Source organism: Camponotus floridanus, unplaced genomic scaffold, assembly GCF_003227725.1.
Source record: "Camponotus floridanus strain SB8 unplaced genomic scaffold, Cflo_v7.5 scaffold4, whole genome shotgun sequence".
NCBI classification, from domain to species: domain Eukaryota; kingdom Metazoa; phylum Arthropoda; class Insecta; order Hymenoptera; family Formicidae; genus Camponotus; species Camponotus floridanus.
In genome coordinates this window covers 3,886,765-3,908,368 of record NW_020229547.1, presented here as the reverse complement: position 1 = coordinate 3,908,368, position 21,604 = coordinate 3,886,765, and the positions used below count along the sequence as shown (strand labels likewise).

General features: G+C 29.9%; 1 protein-coding gene across 5 annotated transcripts in view; it reads left to right on the top strand.

Annotated features, from left to right (window-relative positions):
• Nucleotides 1-20,298, top strand: part of LOC105259562 (protein kinase C and casein kinase substrate in neurons protein 1) — a 64,266-nt gene extending 43,968 nt beyond the window's left edge. For 3 of the 5 annotated variants that reach the window (XM_011271564.3, XM_025411384.1, XM_025411385.1), the window contains 9 exons: nt 9,494-9,885; nt 10,304-10,492; nt 11,759-11,779; nt 14,679-14,905; nt 15,249-15,369; nt 16,583-16,693; nt 18,732-18,895; nt 18,982-19,142; nt 19,469-20,298. In XM_011271564.3, coding sequence (XP_011269866.1) covers nt 9,523-9,885; nt 10,304-10,492; nt 11,759-11,779; nt 14,679-14,905; nt 15,249-15,369; nt 16,583-16,693; nt 18,732-18,895; nt 18,982-19,142; nt 19,469-19,581 — 1,470 coding nt within the window. In that variant the 5' untranslated portion in view covers nt 9,494-9,522 and the 3' untranslated portion in view covers nt 19,582-20,298. The remainder of the gene's footprint in view (nt 1-9,493; nt 9,886-10,303; nt 10,493-11,758; nt 11,780-14,678; nt 14,906-15,248; nt 15,370-16,582; nt 16,694-18,731; nt 18,896-18,981; nt 19,143-19,468) is intronic. The other 2 variants (XM_025411387.1, XM_025411386.1) reach the window with 2 other exon arrangements.
• The last annotated feature ends 1,306 nt before the right edge of the window (nt 20,299-21,604 follow it).

Sequence of the window (21,604 nt, the reverse complement as noted above, 5' to 3'; positions counted from 1 at the left end):
AAAGCTTTATTTCTCTGAACACATAATCGTATCTCTTTTCAAAGCATCCTAAACAGTCAGCCAGTCTCGAGAATCAATCGAGCACTTTGCACTGGAAACTAATTTACAGTGGAGTTTGCGATAGAAAACTGCACTTCTCGAAGTTTGCTAACCAGCAAATCGTTGAAATCGACAATCTCATTTGAAACAAGATGCGAGACGTGAAAATATTTTAGAAAGATATATTAATATGAAAATAATTTTTATAAAATAAAATATTTATAAATATTTATAAATTTTTATAAAACAAAATATGTCGATGAGAATGATTTCTCTCGCACATTAACACAATCGCAATCTTTTTTCTTTATAATTCCAATTTAAATCTAGAATAGGAATTATTTTTGATGTCGAATATTGGTTGTATAAATAAAAGTAACAAACATCATTAATAAAATTTGAAAAATTATACAGAATTATTTAGGAAGATAATAACGAGATTTTGTTGTATAAATAATAAGGCAAACGCAGCAGTTGTAGCAATTAAATTCATGTATCAAAGATGATACAAAGCTCCATTCCCGAAGTCACTTCGCGCGTATAACTCTGTCTATATATGTATTCTTTCGTTGCAATCCGCCGTAAACGTTTTCCTTGTCTAACGTTGCTTATATATAAAGTCATTTATATTTCCTTAACTGCCATCTCCTCGGCATTGTCCTCGAAACACGCCATGGCACAAATTCCCATTCCGAGATTTCTATTGGCCTCTCAGCTTCTCGTTGAGCGAACATTTACATTTTAATTCTCTTGGATAAATGCAAATCAACGAGTATTTTTTACAAAATTATTTCTGAACTTGTGCATTGTCATCTTTCAATTAACGTAACAGAAAACGTTACTTGTTATACAGAAAAAAAAGAAGTGTCAAATCAAAATATGTATATACTTAAACTTATATACTCAAACTAACGCGTTCATTGTTTTGTTTATACACAACAATTTCTAATCTTCTTTACTTAAACTTATATACTCAAACTAACGCGTTCATTGTTTTGTTTATACACAACAATTTCTAATCTTCTTAGAAGAATTTAATAATTTTAAATTTCAACAATATTATCGTCTTATTTTAATATTGTAATTGTCACCTCAAGAATATATAATTATTTAATTCTACTTTAAGAAAATTATAATCTTTGATTTAAAAATGTTCTTTTCCATTCAACATTGTTTCTATCCAACATTGTTTCCATTCAAGAAAATTAAATCTTAAATCATGAGAATATATTTTTCGTGATTGAATCTATACTATATAAAATGGTTTCAAGTAAGCAATTATTCAAGCAATTATATTTTTCTTAAATTAACGCGATACAATTTCATTTCAAGATTTCCATGTTAAAACTAAATATATTTTCAAAATAACAATGTCCTTTTTTTCTGTGTATTATTGTCTAGATAGATGAAATTTTAGTTAGCTTTTATGAAAATAATTTTTTATATAAAAGAGTAAAATTTTTATCAGACGAATTGACCAAATTTCGAGGAAATAATATTTTTACATTTTTTTTCTATCGTATAGACGGTAAATTAACGACGTAAATTCTATTACCGGTAATTTTGAAACGAATGTAGGCATCGTTATTAAAGAAACTCTCAGTCGAAACGATAACTGCAACGCGATGACTCAAGCGTGACCACATCGGAGAACATGTCATTTGCCTGGATACATCGATGATCTGACTCTTATACGCAAGAATATCATTGTTATTACAGTGCATCTGCGTGGCACATAGCTATTTATAAAACTATTCCGACATCCTATTATTACATAGAATCAATAATAATCAATAATTGATACATTGATCACTTAGGAATTGTAATCTTTAAACTTTAAACGATACCCGAAGCGAGAATGTCGCGTTGATATGCAATGATATTAATAATTGTAACCTGGCAAATCTCGCTATGAATGTATTAATAGCAGTGATGTAAATACAAGTCCAAGACACGTAAAATTTTTGGATATCAGTTAAATTTGATAATAATCAGATTAAATATATGATCAAGCGATATCCAAAGCAATCTCTTGATTTAATAAAATATCTATGCTTTCAAAAATATATGATTAATGCAGTATTAACATATGTATATAATTTATGTAATTAATTGTTTTTATGTGATATATCCGAGGGGTCAACCATCATTCAGAAAATGTACAGTGGTTGTCATTTTTGGCATAATACATTTTATACAAAACATTTTATTGCTAACATTGCTATTGTATTACTTTTATTAATAATACTTTTGTATTTTTGGTATTTCTATTATTATTTTATTGTCAATATTACCAGTACTGCCGCAGAAATAAAAAGTGTTTCTAATGCATATTATTTTTTGTCTTATATTGCTAATATTATCAATTAATATTTTTCTAAAACATGAATTTCCTAAAATATTTCCTATATTCTATATTTACTATATCCTATATATCCTATATTACTGTACTGCTTGCAATATATTCTTGCTAAAATGTAAAATGATTGCCAGTTGATCCCTCGGATATATCTTTTGTACATCGAGCATTGAATGAGAATAAAAATATTATTGTAACACACATTCGATATAATCACCAACCGTTATAAAATAACTCCGTAGCATTTTATAACAGTTACAAAGTGAGCCGAAATATAATGAACTCTATATATCTGAGACGCAACGTTAATTAAAATTATTATAACGAGACTCTACTGTATCTTGTTCTACTTTTAAACTAGAGCGGCCAAAAATTTAATTAATGGAGAACCCGAAAAAAATGATTATTATGAATCCCCGGAAAGAATAATTAATCGGGATCTTTATGATAAATAGTATTGTTATAATAACGCCTGCCAAAAATAAAATATTTGGCTCATATAAATCGTTCGATGAAGAAGCAACGTAATCGTTCATTGATGTTATATATATAGAGTTTCATTGATATTTATGTATCGATAAATATAAAGAAGGGATGTATATAAATAATTTCTATAAAGAATAGCGCCATATATAATGCCCGTGCTATTTAGAGATTGTTGCGTCCTCTCATCGCTACGGTTAGTCACGTTTATATTTATTTACGGCATGATCTTTTATCTTATCGAGACACTTTTTTCTCTTTTTTTTTCTTCATGCTCGGTCACGAGACATGTTGATACTTTATCCAGAATAAATGATGTCATCTGCAACCGGAATATTTTACAAAAACGCAATCACAGCGCAAAGTTCGTTTATCGAATGTTTGAAATCATTCGCGATTTCCATAGAAATGATTGCTCATCTGATCATCGAATAATGAATTTAACAAATTTTGACATATTGCGAAATAAATATAATAAATAAATATAAATAAATATAATAGTAATAAATAATAATAGTAATAAATAATAAATATAATAAATAAATATAATAATAAATAATTTGAAATATCAACATTAATATAGATTTAATAATTTTTCATTGATCATTAAACATTAAACTTTCATTCACTATATAATAAGAGATTTTCATTTTTTTTCAAAATTTTAGATACTGTTTACTGTACTATAATCTTTAAGCAATTGTTAACTGTAGAATACTCTTTAAGAAAAACTGTATTTTTATTTTAATGTTTTAATATTTTATATAAAGCATATTATATAATTTATTATATGAGAACTAATTAATTAATTACATTTGTATTTTCCTACATATTTATTTCCTATATATATACTTTTATATATACTTTTATTATATTATCATATATATTTATTATATTTATTATATTTATTATATATTTATTATATTTTTTATTGTACTTTAATATTTTATTATTTTAAATAAAAAATATTATTTCAAAAAATAACCAATGAGGAATGGAATTAATTTAGAAAAAGGAATTAAAGAATAGAATTGAGAAAATTAATAAAAAGATATGTAATGTAGGAAGAAAAGTTATGTTTTATTATAATAATATTTCAACCACATATAATGCACGTGCAGTTTTGCATCCCCGTAATGATGCATATATGAAACCTATGCAACTTTTAACAAACGTGCACGTTCAAGGAGATACTCAGGAAGATATTATGCAGCACGTGTAAGATGCATCAGACACCCTTGCAACCGATAATAGTGACGTAACAAAACGAAGATGTAATGATTCAGCATATCGCTCTCTTCTATGCGCGTCAGCGCAAAAGCAGGTCGTTCCACCATTTATCAAACAGTTCTTGTTAACTCGACATTTTCACTATTTAATTCACAAAAAGATTAAGTATATATACAAGTATGTACAAGCATGTAAAAAACAAACTGTACATCGCTAAAAATACGTAGCAATATAATTTTCTATAGAATTGTTGAAAATTCTATTTATTTCTAAGGGAAAAATATTCGTTTTGAGGAAAAATTTTTGTGAAAAAAATTTTCCTGGTCTCTTAATAATCCAATGTACATGATTTTAACGATAATGTACGATTATTAAATTTAGAATTAAAGAGAGAGATGAACTAAATAAAATATAAGTGGCTACCATGGCATGCTCTTGTTATTTATAAAAATGTAAACAGCACATTTTATGGCATCTGCATACGCAGCATTTTCCAACATTAGCATACTTTTGAAATGTCAACTGCACATACATTATCGCAATATCGCATATTCACACAATTCAGCATATTTTTTGAAAGATTGAAGTTTATTCTATTTAACAAAAGTTACGTATATAAATATTTCTGCATTATATTCACATTATAATTAATTATAAAGATTTAGAATTGATATTGATTTGTTAATAAGCGCATAATTTAATTGGATTAAATGCAAAATATTTAATATCTAATTTTTGTATAATTTTTTACATAAAGTAAAATATCAATTTTGATATATTGAAGTAAAGCAAATAAGTAGAGATCACCCACATGCACGAGAAATTACACTGCAATAGCGTATTCGTTGCACTCCGATCTTCAATCGTGTATCTATTTAATCTCTTTAAATACAACGCGTTTCTAACGCGTATCTGTACACAGAGAAAAATATCATTCTATTGCCAAGAGAAAAGCGATTACTCAGTTTATTTTAGTAATAGTTTTCTTCAACAAAGAATATATTCTTGATAATAATCTTAAAATATACTCATCACAAGTGTTAGAAAATCTCATTATCACGTACTCAAAAGAAGAATTTATTTTCTCTTCAAGAATATTGTAAAGTTGTATCAAAGAAAAATCAAACTTACTTTACGTCAACTCTTGTAGTAAGCAAACCAAATTTTGGTTTTAATTTAATATTCTCGACTAAAATACTGCACTTACTAAAATTCAGAATATATTCAATTAAATTTAATGCTGGTGGTGAACTTATGATATATTTGCGGATATACAAACTTATGATATACTTAATAATAAATAATATTTACTTGAATACAGTATACATTTTTCTCTGCATATGTCTTCTAGTCGATATTAGAAAAATCGTTATATCTCAAGGAGCTCATCAGTCTTGTTTCACGGCCGGCACACGCGATTCTCTCGTCGGTCTCTCACAATGCACCGGCAAATCCTGCGGTTTTACATGAAAAAAAAAAAAGCGTAAGCGATTAATCGTTCACGCTCATGGCGCCTTCCAGATCGCTCGCGATCCAGTTCGCCGAGCAACATTCCACGATCCGGAGCAACCGTTCCTAATCGGAGCGAAAGAAAGGGCTCGCTGTGGAAAACGCTGGTTTCAGCGCCATTTCGTACGCGAGACAGCTGTAAAGCAACAGCTCTCTTTCAGTTTCACCTGTCCGAGATGATGCCGAAAATTAAAGTCCGCTTCGGGGGCCTTGATGCGACCTTCCGCTCGATCTTTCAAGCTGGTCGATCATTCCCATGGGCTGGCTTGGCGGCATTCCTCGGCCCACGCCTCTTTACTCTCCTTCGTCATCTTCGTGTGATCTTCCTCTTTCTCTCCCTCTTTTTCTTTCTACAAGATTCCAAAAGTTCTTGTAGCTTATACATTATTTGCATGAGTTCTGCTATAATAATTTATATATGAAATGCTGCATACATTGCGTAATTTTATATATAATCTTATTTTATTTATAGGATTATTAACACATTTGGTTTGATATGAGAAATGTTTGATTTTTGATATAAATTTAAAAGAACATGCACAATTTCTTTAGTTACTCTAGTAAATACTGGAAAATGAAAAAGATACGTAGTCTATTTAAAGGATACTATGTCTGTATATTTTAGAAACATAAATGCGAGTCTATGATTATGTGTGTATATATGTATTACGAAACAATTGAGAAATATATCATTTTCATAAGCATTCGCATTAAAATCTATGCAAATTAATCTGGAGAACCATTAAACCTCTCGTCCACTGTTTCTTGCGCAGTGCCCATAATTCTCCGTAAATATTCATTAAATCAAAGCACTCTAGAATAATTTTCAAGAGAAATGACGATTTATATTATCTAGTCCAATAAAATTAATGTTAATCTTTAACCAAATAACAAGCAATATCGAATTGGCCGCAGAAATTAATTAAACAAATACATAAATTCGTGATTTTGAATGATATTAATGGATACAAATTATACTGAAATTGATTTAATATTTGTAACGAACAGGAATTTAATTATTAGTTAAAAAGAATAGCAATAAAGTTTGTTTATCGAATTTGATTAGTTCTCTTATATTATGCAATTAATTTTCATTAAGATTAATATTTATTATACGATCGTTCAATTTAGATTAAAAGTTAATTCTTACTCTACTTTATTTTTATATGTTTTTATTAAGTAAAGCACGAGAGGATGAGCTCAAAAACGAAGAAAAGACAACAGGTTCAACCCTTTTCTCTTTTCTCTGTAAAAAAGTACCTAATGCACGTAATAACGGATCTCATGCGTACCTAGATTTCATTCTCATCGACTTTCACCGGAGAACTTTGGCTCAGCAAGGACGTTTCTTGACGTTCAACTCACGAATACTTCCGTATCCACAAACGACTATTGTCTCATTATTAAACGTCGCTATCTGTTTCCTTTTTCATTCATTTACATGTGATCCCATAGCATGTGGCATTGTTCTTGCGTTTTCCAAAGAAGACAGTTTAACGCATTTGTAACAGGAACATTTTCAACAGGAATGCGTGTTTATAAGAATAAGAATATAATAGATCTTGATGGCTACATCTAAGTTTATTTACAATAAGTGCAGATTTACACATATATTTCTTGTATCTTCTATTAATAATTTGTTACGGTCCAATATCTTTTTATAATTCATATAAGAATTGAAACATTGAAAATAAAAATATTACACAAAATTTAAAAAAAAGGGAAATAAATTATAAATTTGATTATCAAATTAAAATTATATACACAGAAAAAAAGGGCATTCTTGTTTTGAAAATATATTTAGTTTTAACATGGAAATCTTGAAATGAGATTATATTGCGTTAATTAAGGAAAAATAATTGCTTACTTGAATGAAACCATTTTATATAGTTCAATCAAGAAAAATATATTCTTATAATTTAAGATTTAATTTTCTTGAATGGAAAAGAAACCAAAGATAGAAAATAACATTTTTAAATCAAAGATTATAATTTTCTTAAAGTAGAATTAAATAATTATAAATTCTTAAAGTGACAATTGCAATATTAAAATAAGACTACGATATTGTTAAAATTTAAAATTATTAAATTCTTCTAAGAAGATTATAAATTGTTGCGTATATACGAAACAGTGAACGCATTAGTTTAAGTATATAAATTTTGATTTGACACTTTATTTTCTGTGTACATATCAAATTAAAAATACATAAAATGTGAAGAACCTACGATGATAATATTGATCTGATTTTTATACTTTTCCCAAGGAGATGTATTTTCTTGGACCGAACCGGACTGTTTCCCTAATTTATACTGTTAGAACGTAACAAGCGGTGCCAATATTGTTGGCCGTAAAACTTCATCAGGCGATTCCGTAACCGTTGATGACCAGAATCGGAGAATGCAGGCTGGATGCACTGCATTTGCATATGAACGAGTACCGGCGCGACTAGTCCCGGCGAGCTATCGCATCTAATTGTTAGTTTGCTTTGACCCAATCGAGAATCGCCGCACGCGCAGCATCACACAGACGTAATTTTCATTCTCTCTGTTGCGTGCCATCTAACAATAAAATCGCACTCTAAGAGTCTCGAGGTACTTAAGGAGAGTAATTCTTCTCTTTCGATTCGAGTTTTATTCAACGCTCGTTACTCGAGAAATAGGACAATTTTAAAGTTTATATCTTGACATTTAACATTAAATATATTATCTTAGAATTCTATTTTATTTTAATTTTATCTTCTTTTTAATTGAAAATCATTATAGGTACTGTGGAAAATAAATATGCCGAATAACGCACATACATTTTATTGATTAAGAATAATTGATGTAAAAAAAAATATAAAAAATAAATACAAAGAAAAATTGATATAAAATCTTTCGAGGTGTTTTAAAGTTATTCTTAAGGGGGGAATTTGCAAATATTATGCATACTTGCATTGTGTCAGTACATATCTCGTCGCGCAGATTTGTGATGGCTTCGCAAATTGGGCCAATCGATGATCCAAACCGAGACGTAATCCAATAACTCTGCCATACCCGTTCTAGCAAATATTCAACATTCCTGCATAGAGACGACTACCATGTCTGTTGCAGCTCGTAAATTCCTTCGTCGATAAACCGGAGAACCTGCAATTTCTTAGCATATAAAACAAATTGAGAAAAACAAGTTGCTATGTGCAGCGACACACATACATATAGGAAGAAATCATGGACAGAGATAAATTAGTTCTCTTAAATTATTTTTGCAAATATTACATATAATTGGAAGATGTTTGAAGATAAAATTAGAACATGTTATTAGAAGATAACATATAATTAATGTTATTATTTTAAAAATGAAGTCGTGTAAAAAACTGATATTAAGTAGATTAAAATTTAAATCTTTAAAGCAGAAAGAGAGAGAGAGAGAGTATATACACATATATATATATATATATATATATTTGCAACGAATTCCTATGTTTCCCTGATCTAGGAGAGATATTGTTTAAATAAATAATCAAGTAAATGTTCAAATATCACGCTACATAATATTACGCGACTAGTAACATCAGTAGCTTTTTAATTTCCGTTTTTAAATAATTAATTCCATTAATCTTCAAATGAATTTTTTGAAGGTTTCGGCTTCATTTTTTTATCACATAAGCTTTATGAAGTATATTTTATTTGCCTATTTGCTTATTTGCACAGAATAATAATGACTGTAATTTGCTAAAAAGAACTTTTTAATTTTACGAAATTGAAAATTGTTAGTATAAAAAAATCTAAAAGTCAATACGGGCACAAAATTTTGCGCATTATGAAGAGATAAACAGATAACATTTTTTCTTTTTATTGCTGTCTCTCTGACCGTCTATTATCCTTTCATTTTCAGGTAAAGAGAATTTCTCGACTTAGGCTAAGATGTCACATCACAGCGACGACAACATGCTGATAGCGACGTCAGATTCCTTCTGGGAGCCGGGCAACTACAAGCGGACGACGAGGCGGATCGAGGATGGTCATAAGCTCTGCGACAGTTTGATAGCGTTGGTCCAGGAAAGGGCAGAGATTGAAAAGAGCTATGCCAAGGCGCTCAAGAACTGGTCTAAGAATTGGAACGACAAGATCGAGAAAGGACCCGAATATGGTACAACCGAGGCAGCATGGAAAGGTGTTCTGGTAGAATCCGACAGACTTTGTGATCTTCACCTCAGGGTCAAAGAGAACCTCTGCAACGACATCGTCCAGCAAGTCAAGACGTGGCAGAAAGACACGTATCACAAGGTACGAGTGGTTACGTCACTGATCCCCCCTTAAATACACAGAAATTTGAAGTCACGCACAAGATTTTCATCTTTCTCCTAAAAACTTGAGTGATAAGATCGCTAGATAGTATTTTTACTTTTCTTTTGAACGATGGCATTTTTTTTAAAAATAAAATAATTGATGTAAAAATTCAACTTCAACTCAAAATATTTGACATTTTGCATTTTATACATTTTTGAAATATACAAATTAAAATTTATTTTTAAATGACAAATTTATTCTTGTTACAATATCTTTGTCCATTATAATCAATTTTATGGATGGAAGATTTAATATCTATTGTTCTCGATGATTCCTTCCATATCAATTTTTGTAATAGTACTTGCACACAACAGTAATATTAACTGATATTGCGGGCTTGGTTCTATGATCGCAGTCGATGATGACCCTGAAGGAGCGCAAGGAAATGGAAGATGCGTTCAAGAAGGCACAGAAGCCATGGGCGAAACTCCTACAGAAAGTTGAGAAAGCAAAGTCGGAGTATCACAACAGTTGCAAGACCGAACGAACCGCGGCGAACATGGAGAGGAACGCCTCGGCGGACAGTTCTCTCTCGCCGGATCAGGTGAGCAATCCACGTCACAATCCATTGTATATCCCGCATATCTCGCGCACACATATTACGTCACTTGTCACTCTCTCGTAACGTTTTATTAACGATCGCGGCGCAACCAGTAGTACCATGTATTACTATAATGGAAGTCACTTCGTCATCACGTTCGCTTTTAAAAGGCGAAATGAAATCAAGTCACGTTATACAAATATAATCCGCGAATTTACTCTTCTCATAAAATAATATATTTATAATACTCGTATACTACGTATTTTAAAATTCTCGTGGCAAGTTTTGCTCGATATTTTATCAAATATATTTTCAAAATTGTTGCTTAATTAGATAAGACTTCTCGAAGATAATTATAAATAGAAGTGCGATAATTATAATGGTGATAAGTTTGTTGTATGAATATTCCAATTCGTGAACATATACATACGTACTGCGCACGTTTATTATTTCAATCCACAACAATAGGTATTTTACATTATTATAACATTCACGAATTAAAATAATCTCACGATAATTCTTCTCTTCGCATTTTTAAGGATGTTTTGTATGTGCAATCCCAGCAAAAAGTAGCTGAAAATCAATATTGACGAATATCCACTTTTGGTGTATTTTGAGTATGAGAAATTGTGTGGAATATTACAATTTGATCTTAAGTACAGTGCAGAGTATTTTTTAATATTTATTGCATTTTTACTGAAATATTTCGAATTTTGTTAATCGAAATGATTAAATTTAGCAGAGAATTTCGCCTTGTGACAGATACATGGCTAACTTCATTAAATTATATTTAATATCTTTTTAACCAGTTAGTACTTGTATAATATTATTTGACCAAATATTTCCTCTAAACTTTTGCAAATTTTAAACAAATTCTGAATATTATTTCCATGTGTTTTTGTCATTTGAATCGACGTGGTTATACGTTTCCCATAAGAACACATGTTAATTCGGCGCAAATTAAAATCCTTATAACTTGTGAACGCTTTAGTGAATCGATTTAAAAATTGTACTGAATATTCTAAACATATGTAAGGACATTCTGTATAATTTTCATTAAATTCTCAATATTTTGAAAATAGGTACAAAACATCCTTAATAGTATATCCTTTTCAAAACAATGAAACAATCGAGTTATATAGATGTGCACAACGTATATATTTGACATCATATGTTCACGTTATAGTCTTTTGGCATCTCGATCACGCGTATTACACGCGGTCTTACGTACGGTAGATACAGTTGTTCTTTAGCGAGTATTATTTGCAGATGGCCCGAGGCTCTGAAAACGTACGTTTCACACCTTGTGTGTATTCCTAAGAATTCTTGCATGCGCTATATTATATCTCTCTCTTGTTCCATTATTGCTTCTCTCGAACGTCTCGCAGTGAACTAACGATACCCGATTCGTTTGCTTCTGCGAGCAGAGTTCTCAGTTTGCACATCTGTGTGTTTCTTACCTAACATCTATTATTCGGTACGGAAAAGATACTTTAATAGTAACTGTATGAATATATGTATGTTTCATTCCATTTTTTGTACACAGTAATAATTATTAGGGAAAAAACTCAAATGACGAAACTTGCAATACCAAAAAAAATCACATTTCTGTATATCTGAGTTTTACTAAAATTAATAATTAGGAATTTGACTCAAATAAATAAACAAAATCCAATCGATTTCTGAATTTTACTATTCATTTAATTGTTTGGATTATTGTTAGGGATATTGTAGGGATTGATGTAAATGTAAAGACAGAAAAAAAAATCCAAGGAATTTCGCGTTGCATAAATATTTGAATTCTAAATATTTGAATCATTGAATTCTAAAGCATATAAAATCATCGTTCAACACTCACGCGCACGCATAGTCGGCACAATAATGATCTCGAGATCGGAGATAGACACCTCTGAAAGACGGCTATCGACGTTTTTAGATGACAGATTGTGGATGTGATGCATGGAGGCTCAGAATACCAAAAATCCTTAGGAATAATAAAATAGGCGACGTTCAGTTTGTATGTATATGATGTTGCATGTGTCGCATGTTTCTTGACTTATGTGTCTTTCTCCCCTTTCTCTTATTACAGAAGGCTCTGCTGGTAAGCAAACTTCTGATTTAAGACGTTAGATTTAAGAAATTAGGACGCAATATATGTTTAGCATATATCTTTTTACGACACCTTTTAACGCTTTCTTTTCTTTATTTCTTTTGACGCCTTTTATCAACCCCTATAATGTCCACCTGTCTCTTCAGTTTAAATATAGCATGCTTTGCTCGCTCATGTTATGTACAGGGTGTTTCAAACCACCCGTACCACCCATTTAAAAACTAGAAAAGTGATTATTTCAAAAAAGTAAAAACATTTTTAACTAATTAGGCAATATCGAGCCAACAGATAAAAAACTACTTCCATAATCTACACTTTATTGATGATCAATCAGTAATTGAGCATCAATAAAGTGTGAATTATGGAAGTAGTTTTTTATTGCTTCACGCCTTACATCTGCGTTGGCTCGATATTGCCTAATTATTTAGTTAAATTTATATATTTTATACCTGAGCCCGTCAAGTTAGTTAATTTATTTTAAAAATATTTTCTTTATAAATCGGGTACGCTCTATCGAATGATGATATTTTCAACTTCTGGTTCCGGCCGGAAATAGGCGATTCAAACCGGAAGTGCATTTTTTTAAATGGAACCCCCTATTTCCTATTCCTAATGGAATCGCCTATTTCCGGCCGAAACCAGAAGTAAAAAATATCACCGTTCGATAGAGCGTATCAGATTTATAAAGAAAATGTTTTTACTTTTTTGAAATAATCACTTTTCTAGTTTTTAAATGGGTGGTACGGGTGGTCTGAAACACCCTGTATAATTATTACTTAAAATAATTATTCAGCGTATATATTTAAAGAATTGCCATATAGAGGAGAATATGACTGATATAATTTGCACCGCCGATTGATTAAACGTTACTCGTAATTACGACAGCACTCCCTTTGACGTGTATATTGTAATTTGGTTAACTCAAAACTGGTATAAACATGAGAAACGCAGCGCACGTGCATGAAATATGGATAATTCATGAGTCGATATACATAAAACCTCTTTGCACTAAATTCTTAGGACGTTCGTGGTACACACAATGATCTCGTGCATGCGAATAATTTCTTTTTGTAAAATCAAATAACAACGTAAATTTTATTTCGGATGACCTTGCGTTCGTAAATAGACTTCCTTCGGAACGTAATTATTGATAACTATAGCTTAAGTATTTAATTATGTAAAATTATTGTGATAAAAAAATATTTTAAATTCATAAGAAATATCGTATATGTTTTGTTACTATTTCCTAGTCTTAATAAAAATCTGAAAAAGAAACTTCAAGAAAAACTTTAAATTTTTATGTTGAAATTAATTATGATGAAAATTTATACATAAATATATAAAATTATAAAATATATTCAATCTTTATTTAATTATTATATTTTCACAAGAAATAACCGTTTTTTGTCTGAGGAATATAACAATACATTTCAGTATTAAAATGAAAATGTTTTGGAACGCATTAGTTATTGTAAAGAACGGTTATTAGTTTGTACGTTATTTACATGTAGTTGCATGATGAGATAAACACTACGTAGATTAAATAATAAGTAGTTTGATGTAGTAAATAGGCCATATGCAGTAAATAGCACATTTTTTTATATAAAATCGTTATATATGTATTGTTTTATCTCCTTCTTTAATGTGGCATTCATGTTTATTATCGCAAAAAAGCAATTTTTTGTAGCTCTTGACGATGAGCTAAATAAATTTGAAGGTAAAGAATTGACATTAATTGTTAAAAAATATCCTTTTAATTAACATTTGTAGATTTTGAACTTTGTAAACTAACGAAATAATCAATTTAATATCGCGTGATAATCGTTATTGAAGATTGAATGCAAATTGCGTGAAAGATGAAAAGGGTTTAATTTTAATACATATATAGGAAGTGTACTTTTATATAAACTTTATCATCATAAAGTTTATATAACCGTAAAGTTTAAAACCGCTTTACAAAAGCTTCAAACTATTAGACTGTATCCCGTGATACCGACCAAAGTCTTTACCTTCAAGTCAACATTAAAGAAGAACGCTCTCTGTAAGATTTCTAAATATTTTCCTCGTCTCTTTTGACAGGTGAAGAAAATGCAGGACAGAGTGCAAAAAACGAAAGAGGAGGTGCAAAAGGCGAAGGAGAAGTACGAGGCGGCGCTTCAAGAAATCAATCAATACAATCCAAAGTACATGGAAGACATGACGCAAGTGTTTGAGAAGTGTCAGGAAATGGAGGCGCAGCGACTACAGTTCTTCAAAGACGTCCTCTTCGGCATTCACAAATGTCTGAATATATCGCAGGATCCAGTGTAAGCCCTTTTTCATTATTGCGCAACTATATATATGATCCATCATGTATGATAATTGTAAATTTAAAAATCACAAATGTATTTTGCCTTAAATTATATATTCAAATATATTATATCAATTATATATTATTGTGTAAATATGATATGATTGCGTCTATCATAATCAATATTGATTGCGGGCTCGCAGTATCATTTAATCAATTCAGCTTATAATAATTTAAATTAATAATAAAACTCAAAATAATAAAATTAAAATTCCCATTTCTCAATTTTCTATTAGATTTAATGAATATGAAAAACTTTAGTGTATCACATTTCATGAATTGTATATTATTATTTTCAGGCTTCCACAGATATACGAGGAATTTTATCACACGATAAATAACGCCGACCACGAGAAAGATCTCAAATGGTGGTCTAATAATCATGGTGTAAATATGGCTATGAATTGGCCACAGTTTGAGGTATGTTTGCTTACGCTTGTCTCTATGCATTACAAAAACTCTATACTGTCGCATGAAAAAGCCCTGCTCGTGGTTGAAGATCTATTGTTAGAAAAACATATAGCTGTAGCGTGGACTGAATATTACTCTATAGCTCTTCCTTTTATTTTACAATAATTTTACCGTTACTCGTTATGTGCGTCTCGCCATATATTTTTTTATTTCTGGCACAACATAGAATACCATATTTTACGAATGTTTGCCGTCATTTTCTTTGAAACGTTTAACATAAAATATAAAGATATCGATATTTCTAGGAAATAAAGAGTTTCATTGAGAAAAAAGTAAATTTTATCTGCATTAAAAGTGTGTAATAAGTAAAATATCGATAATTTTTTATAATGAACAATAATAAAAATGATATTCTATTCGTGATAAAATGAAAAATAAGATCATACTTAAAGGAAGGCGAACGGGCATATTTAATCAGAGTTTTTAACTCTCTCACAATTTATCGTTGTGTCATCAAATTTCATCATATAACATTAAATAAAAATTAAGCTTTTGTACAATCGCGCTTCCGAAAAAATCTGCTTACAATAATGTTTTGTCTTTTTGAATTTTCTTGAGGCTTCTAACTCGTAATCTTACATTTATCTTACTAAATTATTTAGGACATTCTCCTAAAAGGAGCAATATCTTATAAATTTATAGAAAATTTATCTAATCGTTGTACATAACGCGAATTCATCAATCGTCATTTTATAATGATCACGGGTTACAGACATTGCCGATCTTATCAATATTTTCCAGTTTAATTAACTTATATATAATTTCAGTTTAACTAACTTATATATAAAAGACCTTACGCCCCAAAAAGATACGTTCCATTATTGCAATCAATTACATCTTTTGTTTAAATGATGTTATATGTGCCTTTGTCTCCCGTCAGCGCAACTGTATCGATGGTGAAATTCTTTGCCAGAATAACGTCCAACTCCACCCCACATCATCACCTCTCTCGCCTCGACTTTTTCTTAATCCGAAAATACTTGAACAATATTGAGAGTTTCTTGACAAAGATATAAAGTATCACACAAAATATTCTTAATATTAAAAGACGAAAAGAGAAAATATAAAATGACAAGACTAAGAAAAAGGGAGAGAGGAAAAACCCATGACAATTTTCCGGAATGCATGCATGTGATTGTTTTGGGACATTGCTATTATGCAGGACTACACAGAGGAGTTCCGCGAGATCACGAAGGGCTCGAAGTCGAAGGAGGCGCTCCCGGCAGGCTCCATCACACTCATCAATCAACGCCCGGTCGGCGAGGATCTGCATGTAAAGTTTTGTTTACACGTTACACACGTGACACGCGCCGCCCGCAATCTCATTTTATCATTGTTGAAAACATATTCAAAAGCCCGTCCGACCTACGATCTATCTCGATCGGCCACATTGAGACGATCGAGAAGTCGTCGGCGCCGATTAAAAGCAAGCACGCGACAGCTTTTAAACGCGGATGTCCCAGCTGGTTGCGAGGTCATCCAAGATGGGTTTCCTTTCTCAGCTTCTAGCTCTTAGCCGGCTTAACCGAATTAACCGTAAATCCGCTCCGCGCTTGTGCTCGCACGTAATCGCACGGATCTCTGCCTAAAGGTGAACATGGAACAGCCCCCTCCCCTGGATGGCAGATATAGGAGGAACGAATTTACAAACTATTGAGATAACACACAATGCGACAAAGGCAGGAAATATAAGTCACGAAAGATTACATATCGTTCAAAAGAAATACATATATTATACATATATATATATATATATATATATATATATATATATCATGAATAAATAAAAAATATTCTAAAAATATGTATAATATAATATAATATATATACATATATATATATATATTATATTATATTATACATATTTTTAGAATATTTTTTATTTATTCATGATATTTGTATCATAAGATAAGAGAAAAGATAAATCTATCTATATAAACTAGCCAAATCTAAGCAAATTTATTCTTATTTGAGTGATACATTTTATAAAATAAAAGAATTATCATCATTATAACAAAAATAATCAATGAAAACATTGTATTTTAATCGTTTGATGATGATTAGACTTAGATTCGATAGAATTCTGTAATCCTCAAAAGTTTGTAAATTGTCTCCTTTCGAGATGCTTATTATCCCGTTCATGGTATACGGTATGGATAATTATAATATTATTAAAATATGAATATAAATCACATCGAGCTTAACAATAGTCATATATGCCTGCAACCGATTGTTGAAAATCACATGCGACATATCTGCATGTTTCACATGCTTAAAAATATTATATTACTATGAAAGTGTCGTATTACATACATATGGAATTACAACGGAAATATAATATGCAATTAAGTTCGCGAATAAGAGGTTTTTTTATAAATCAAACTTTATCAAGACCGTCGTACTTTCTTTCAGCTAACTTCTCAAATATTCGTAAATTCTACTCTAATTATACTCTAATAGTATTTTAATTTATAATCGAAGCAATTTAATATATAATCACAATGGTCATTTAATGGAAATTAGATTACAAACTTATATAGATATTTAATTTAAATTTATATATAAACATGAAACATATACGAAAGAAAGAAGAAAGTTCCAAAGAAAATGCGATGGTTATTGTATACATTAATTTTTTGCATGATATAGTATAAAGTTCTGTATATATTCATCACAGAGCTACGAATTATATCGTTCAAGAACATCTCATTTAAAATGTCTCATTTAAATTTTCATCAAAAAATAATGCGATAATAATAATACATCTGTGACTAAAAATTAAAGTAACACTACTACTCATAATTCATATAATCTGTCTATAGAGATCCTTATCATGTTAGAATTCATCTCAAAAAATCGCAATCTCGAGCCTGGTTGCGCTTTGTAAATATGCGCTTTTTAAACTTGTAAATGAATTGAATGAAAATACAGATGTAGGTGAGAGATAGTCTATTTTCTCTATAAAAATATTTTCTTGCATTGTCGAGTGAGCAGTGCTCACTATGAGAGGACATAGGACATCGAATCGGTCAATTTTTCCTTGTATACGTTATATCTTGACATATGTAATAAGATTATTGAAATTATTGAGAAGATAGACAGGTGAAATAAATAATGAAAAGGCTTGAACGAAATCGCACATGCATCGTTGGCATGCTAATTAAACATTCGCAGCGAGCGATTCCCGAATCATATGAAACATTTGGTTGCACGCATGGCATTTTCAACGAGATAAATTCATGCATCGCGGTTACACACTATGCGAATTTCATTGAAACGTATCTAATATATTTCCACACATTTTAAATCAGGAATTTCCACCGGTCAACAACAAATCAAAATCAAAGTCCACCAGCCGTGTAATATCAGCGGACAGCAATCACGGAGATAGCAAAACCGACACAATAAGTTCGAGCAAACAGTCTTCGGAAAAGAACAACGAAAGCGATAACGTCAATAGGACTACGACTATTACGTAAGTTTGTTGCAAAAGCGACTTGTATAAAGCTCTTTATCTAGTTAACTAGTAAGAACCGCGTGTGAAATGTATGATGATTGCAGTAACGGTACTAATGCCAAGCAAGAGTCAAACCCATTCGAAGAGGAGGAATGGGACGAGGAAGGTGGTGAACCATTGGTCGACAATGGAGAACCAGGAGTTCCCGTGCGAGCGTTGTACGACTACGAAGGAGCCGAGGCGGATGAACTTAGTTTTAAGCAAGGTACCTACCTACATAGGATTTTATTTTTTGCAAAATTTTAGAGTCAATCAATTTGATTTGTATGCATAATTAATTTGATATGACATAATTTTCTATATCTAGAACGAAAAATAGGAATGCAATTGAATCATTTTGTTTCTTACGATTAATATATTAATATATTAATAATAAATTATATATAATTTAAAATGCATCCAATATAGTTATTTGATATTATATATATATATATATATATATATATATATATATATAAATCTATAATATAATTACTTAATATAAATAATGTAAAAATATATAAATTAATTTTTTCTCAAAACTTTTCTCAGGAGATGTATTCGAGAAGCTGGAAGACGAAGATGAACAAGGGTGGTGTAAAGGAAGAAAGGACGGTAAAGTGGGCCTCTATCCGGCAAATTATGTAGACTTGGTATCGCAATAGATTAACTAATATAAAGCCAAATCCACAAGTTCGTTAGTTACTTACATATGTAACACTTGCGCGAGAAGAACAAAAATTACGTTTCGCTTCTCTTCGCTGTTGTTTGCGCGAATTATAATTCACGAAATTCTAATTTCGCGGTGTATTAGAAGAGAGATTAATGATGAATGAATATAGAATGAAGAAAATGAGTTATAATATTTTAAAGTCCAAAACTTGAACCTAAATTGTCTGCATTTACAAATTGTACAAATAGCAAGGAGTGATTTTGATTTGAGATTTTTCCTTCGTATCAGAGATAATTAGCGAAATTAATCTAAATCAATAGCTTTCTGCTATTGATCTAAATCAATAGCTTTCTGAAAAAAGATAGCTCCTCACTCGTAAAATAAAATTTGTTTTTAGATAGCTAGGTTAGATTCAAAATCCTTCATTAGTAAATTTCAATGAATAAACATGGATTACACGCATGTGACACGTATAGCAAGTTTAGATATTGGAATATTGTACAATATCATACATTTTATGACTCATTGTTGCTACTAATAATTTTTTGGCTGATGCGACAAGAGTTTAATTTAATTTATTGTTATTAAAAAAAATACTATTAAATCTAATGTCTATCTAAATGGTGTCATTGTACATAATAGACATAAGAATACAATAGCAATATATGAAGTTATTATTACCATTTAACGAATTTGAAGCATATTTAAAGTATGTGAACGCATAAAATATAATACAGAGCATTACTTTAAATGAGTATAAAATTAATATATAACAAGAAATAAAAAAAGGGAATTTGCGGGACCTATAAATCGAACATTGTTCCATTCATTAATTATATTTTATAATTAAAATAATAATTTGATAAAACAAATACATATATCAATAAATTATTAATGTTATGTTGAATTGAGCAAAATATTTCCATCTAAAGTATGTTGTGTATATATAAAATTTGTTTCTATACATACAAATTCGATAATATTAGAGAATTGTTTGCATAAGGAAAATTTAGGTATTTTGTTAATATTTAAAAAAATATGATTCTCTCTTGTATATTTCACACAGAGGATTAACTGTAACACACATCGTAAAAAGTATATAGAAATGTCTCGTATTAACCATTATTACTTTAATAAGTGTAATAATATCTATCAAATACCCCACATATATGTATCAAATGTAAAATGCATTTTTCTGAAATTAAATGCATAAAATTTCAGAAAGTTGTTCTACATAAATCTCGTAAAATTAATGTAGCTAACACACTTCCAAAAATGGCAGTTTTTTCGTAAAATGTTTTTCTGACAATAATTATCTAATGTGTTAGCTGCAAAGTCATAGGGATATTTGATTTATGATTATTATACTAGACATTGAAGAAACGAAATATTCATTGTGAATACATTGTGTCTGTGTACACAATATATTTATGTAAATATCGTAGAATATAGTAAAATTTTCTTTTTCAATTCAGTCTGATTTTTTTATAATCATTCATTTATTAACCCTCTAAATTACTTTTTGTGAAGGGTTCACAACTTTATACAGTTGTTAAGTAGGCCCTGTCTTGTGTATAAAATTTATCATGTATGTTTAATAAATGACTTATACATAAAACATTTTGCCTATTTTTTACTATTTTTCATTTTATTTATTATATTAGTAATTTATTATGTACACAAGATAAAATTTAGGATGAAAATTTCCTTCATTATAAATAAAAATGTAATTACTTATCTACTGCGTTCACAATAATACCTAAGTTCTATATCGTACTGACAAACTAAATAAATTAAAAATAAAATATCAAAAATAAATTAAAATATTAAAATAGTTACCTTTATATCAAATTGTGCGTGAACTAAACTTTAAAAATGTTTAGAATATCTTAATAAATTATTTATACTTTAGAAAGCATATCTTTTGCAGACTTTATTTAAATTTGTCATTAATAATCACAGTGATATTAATATTATTATTATTTTATTAGCTTCTACTAGAATAAATTATTTTT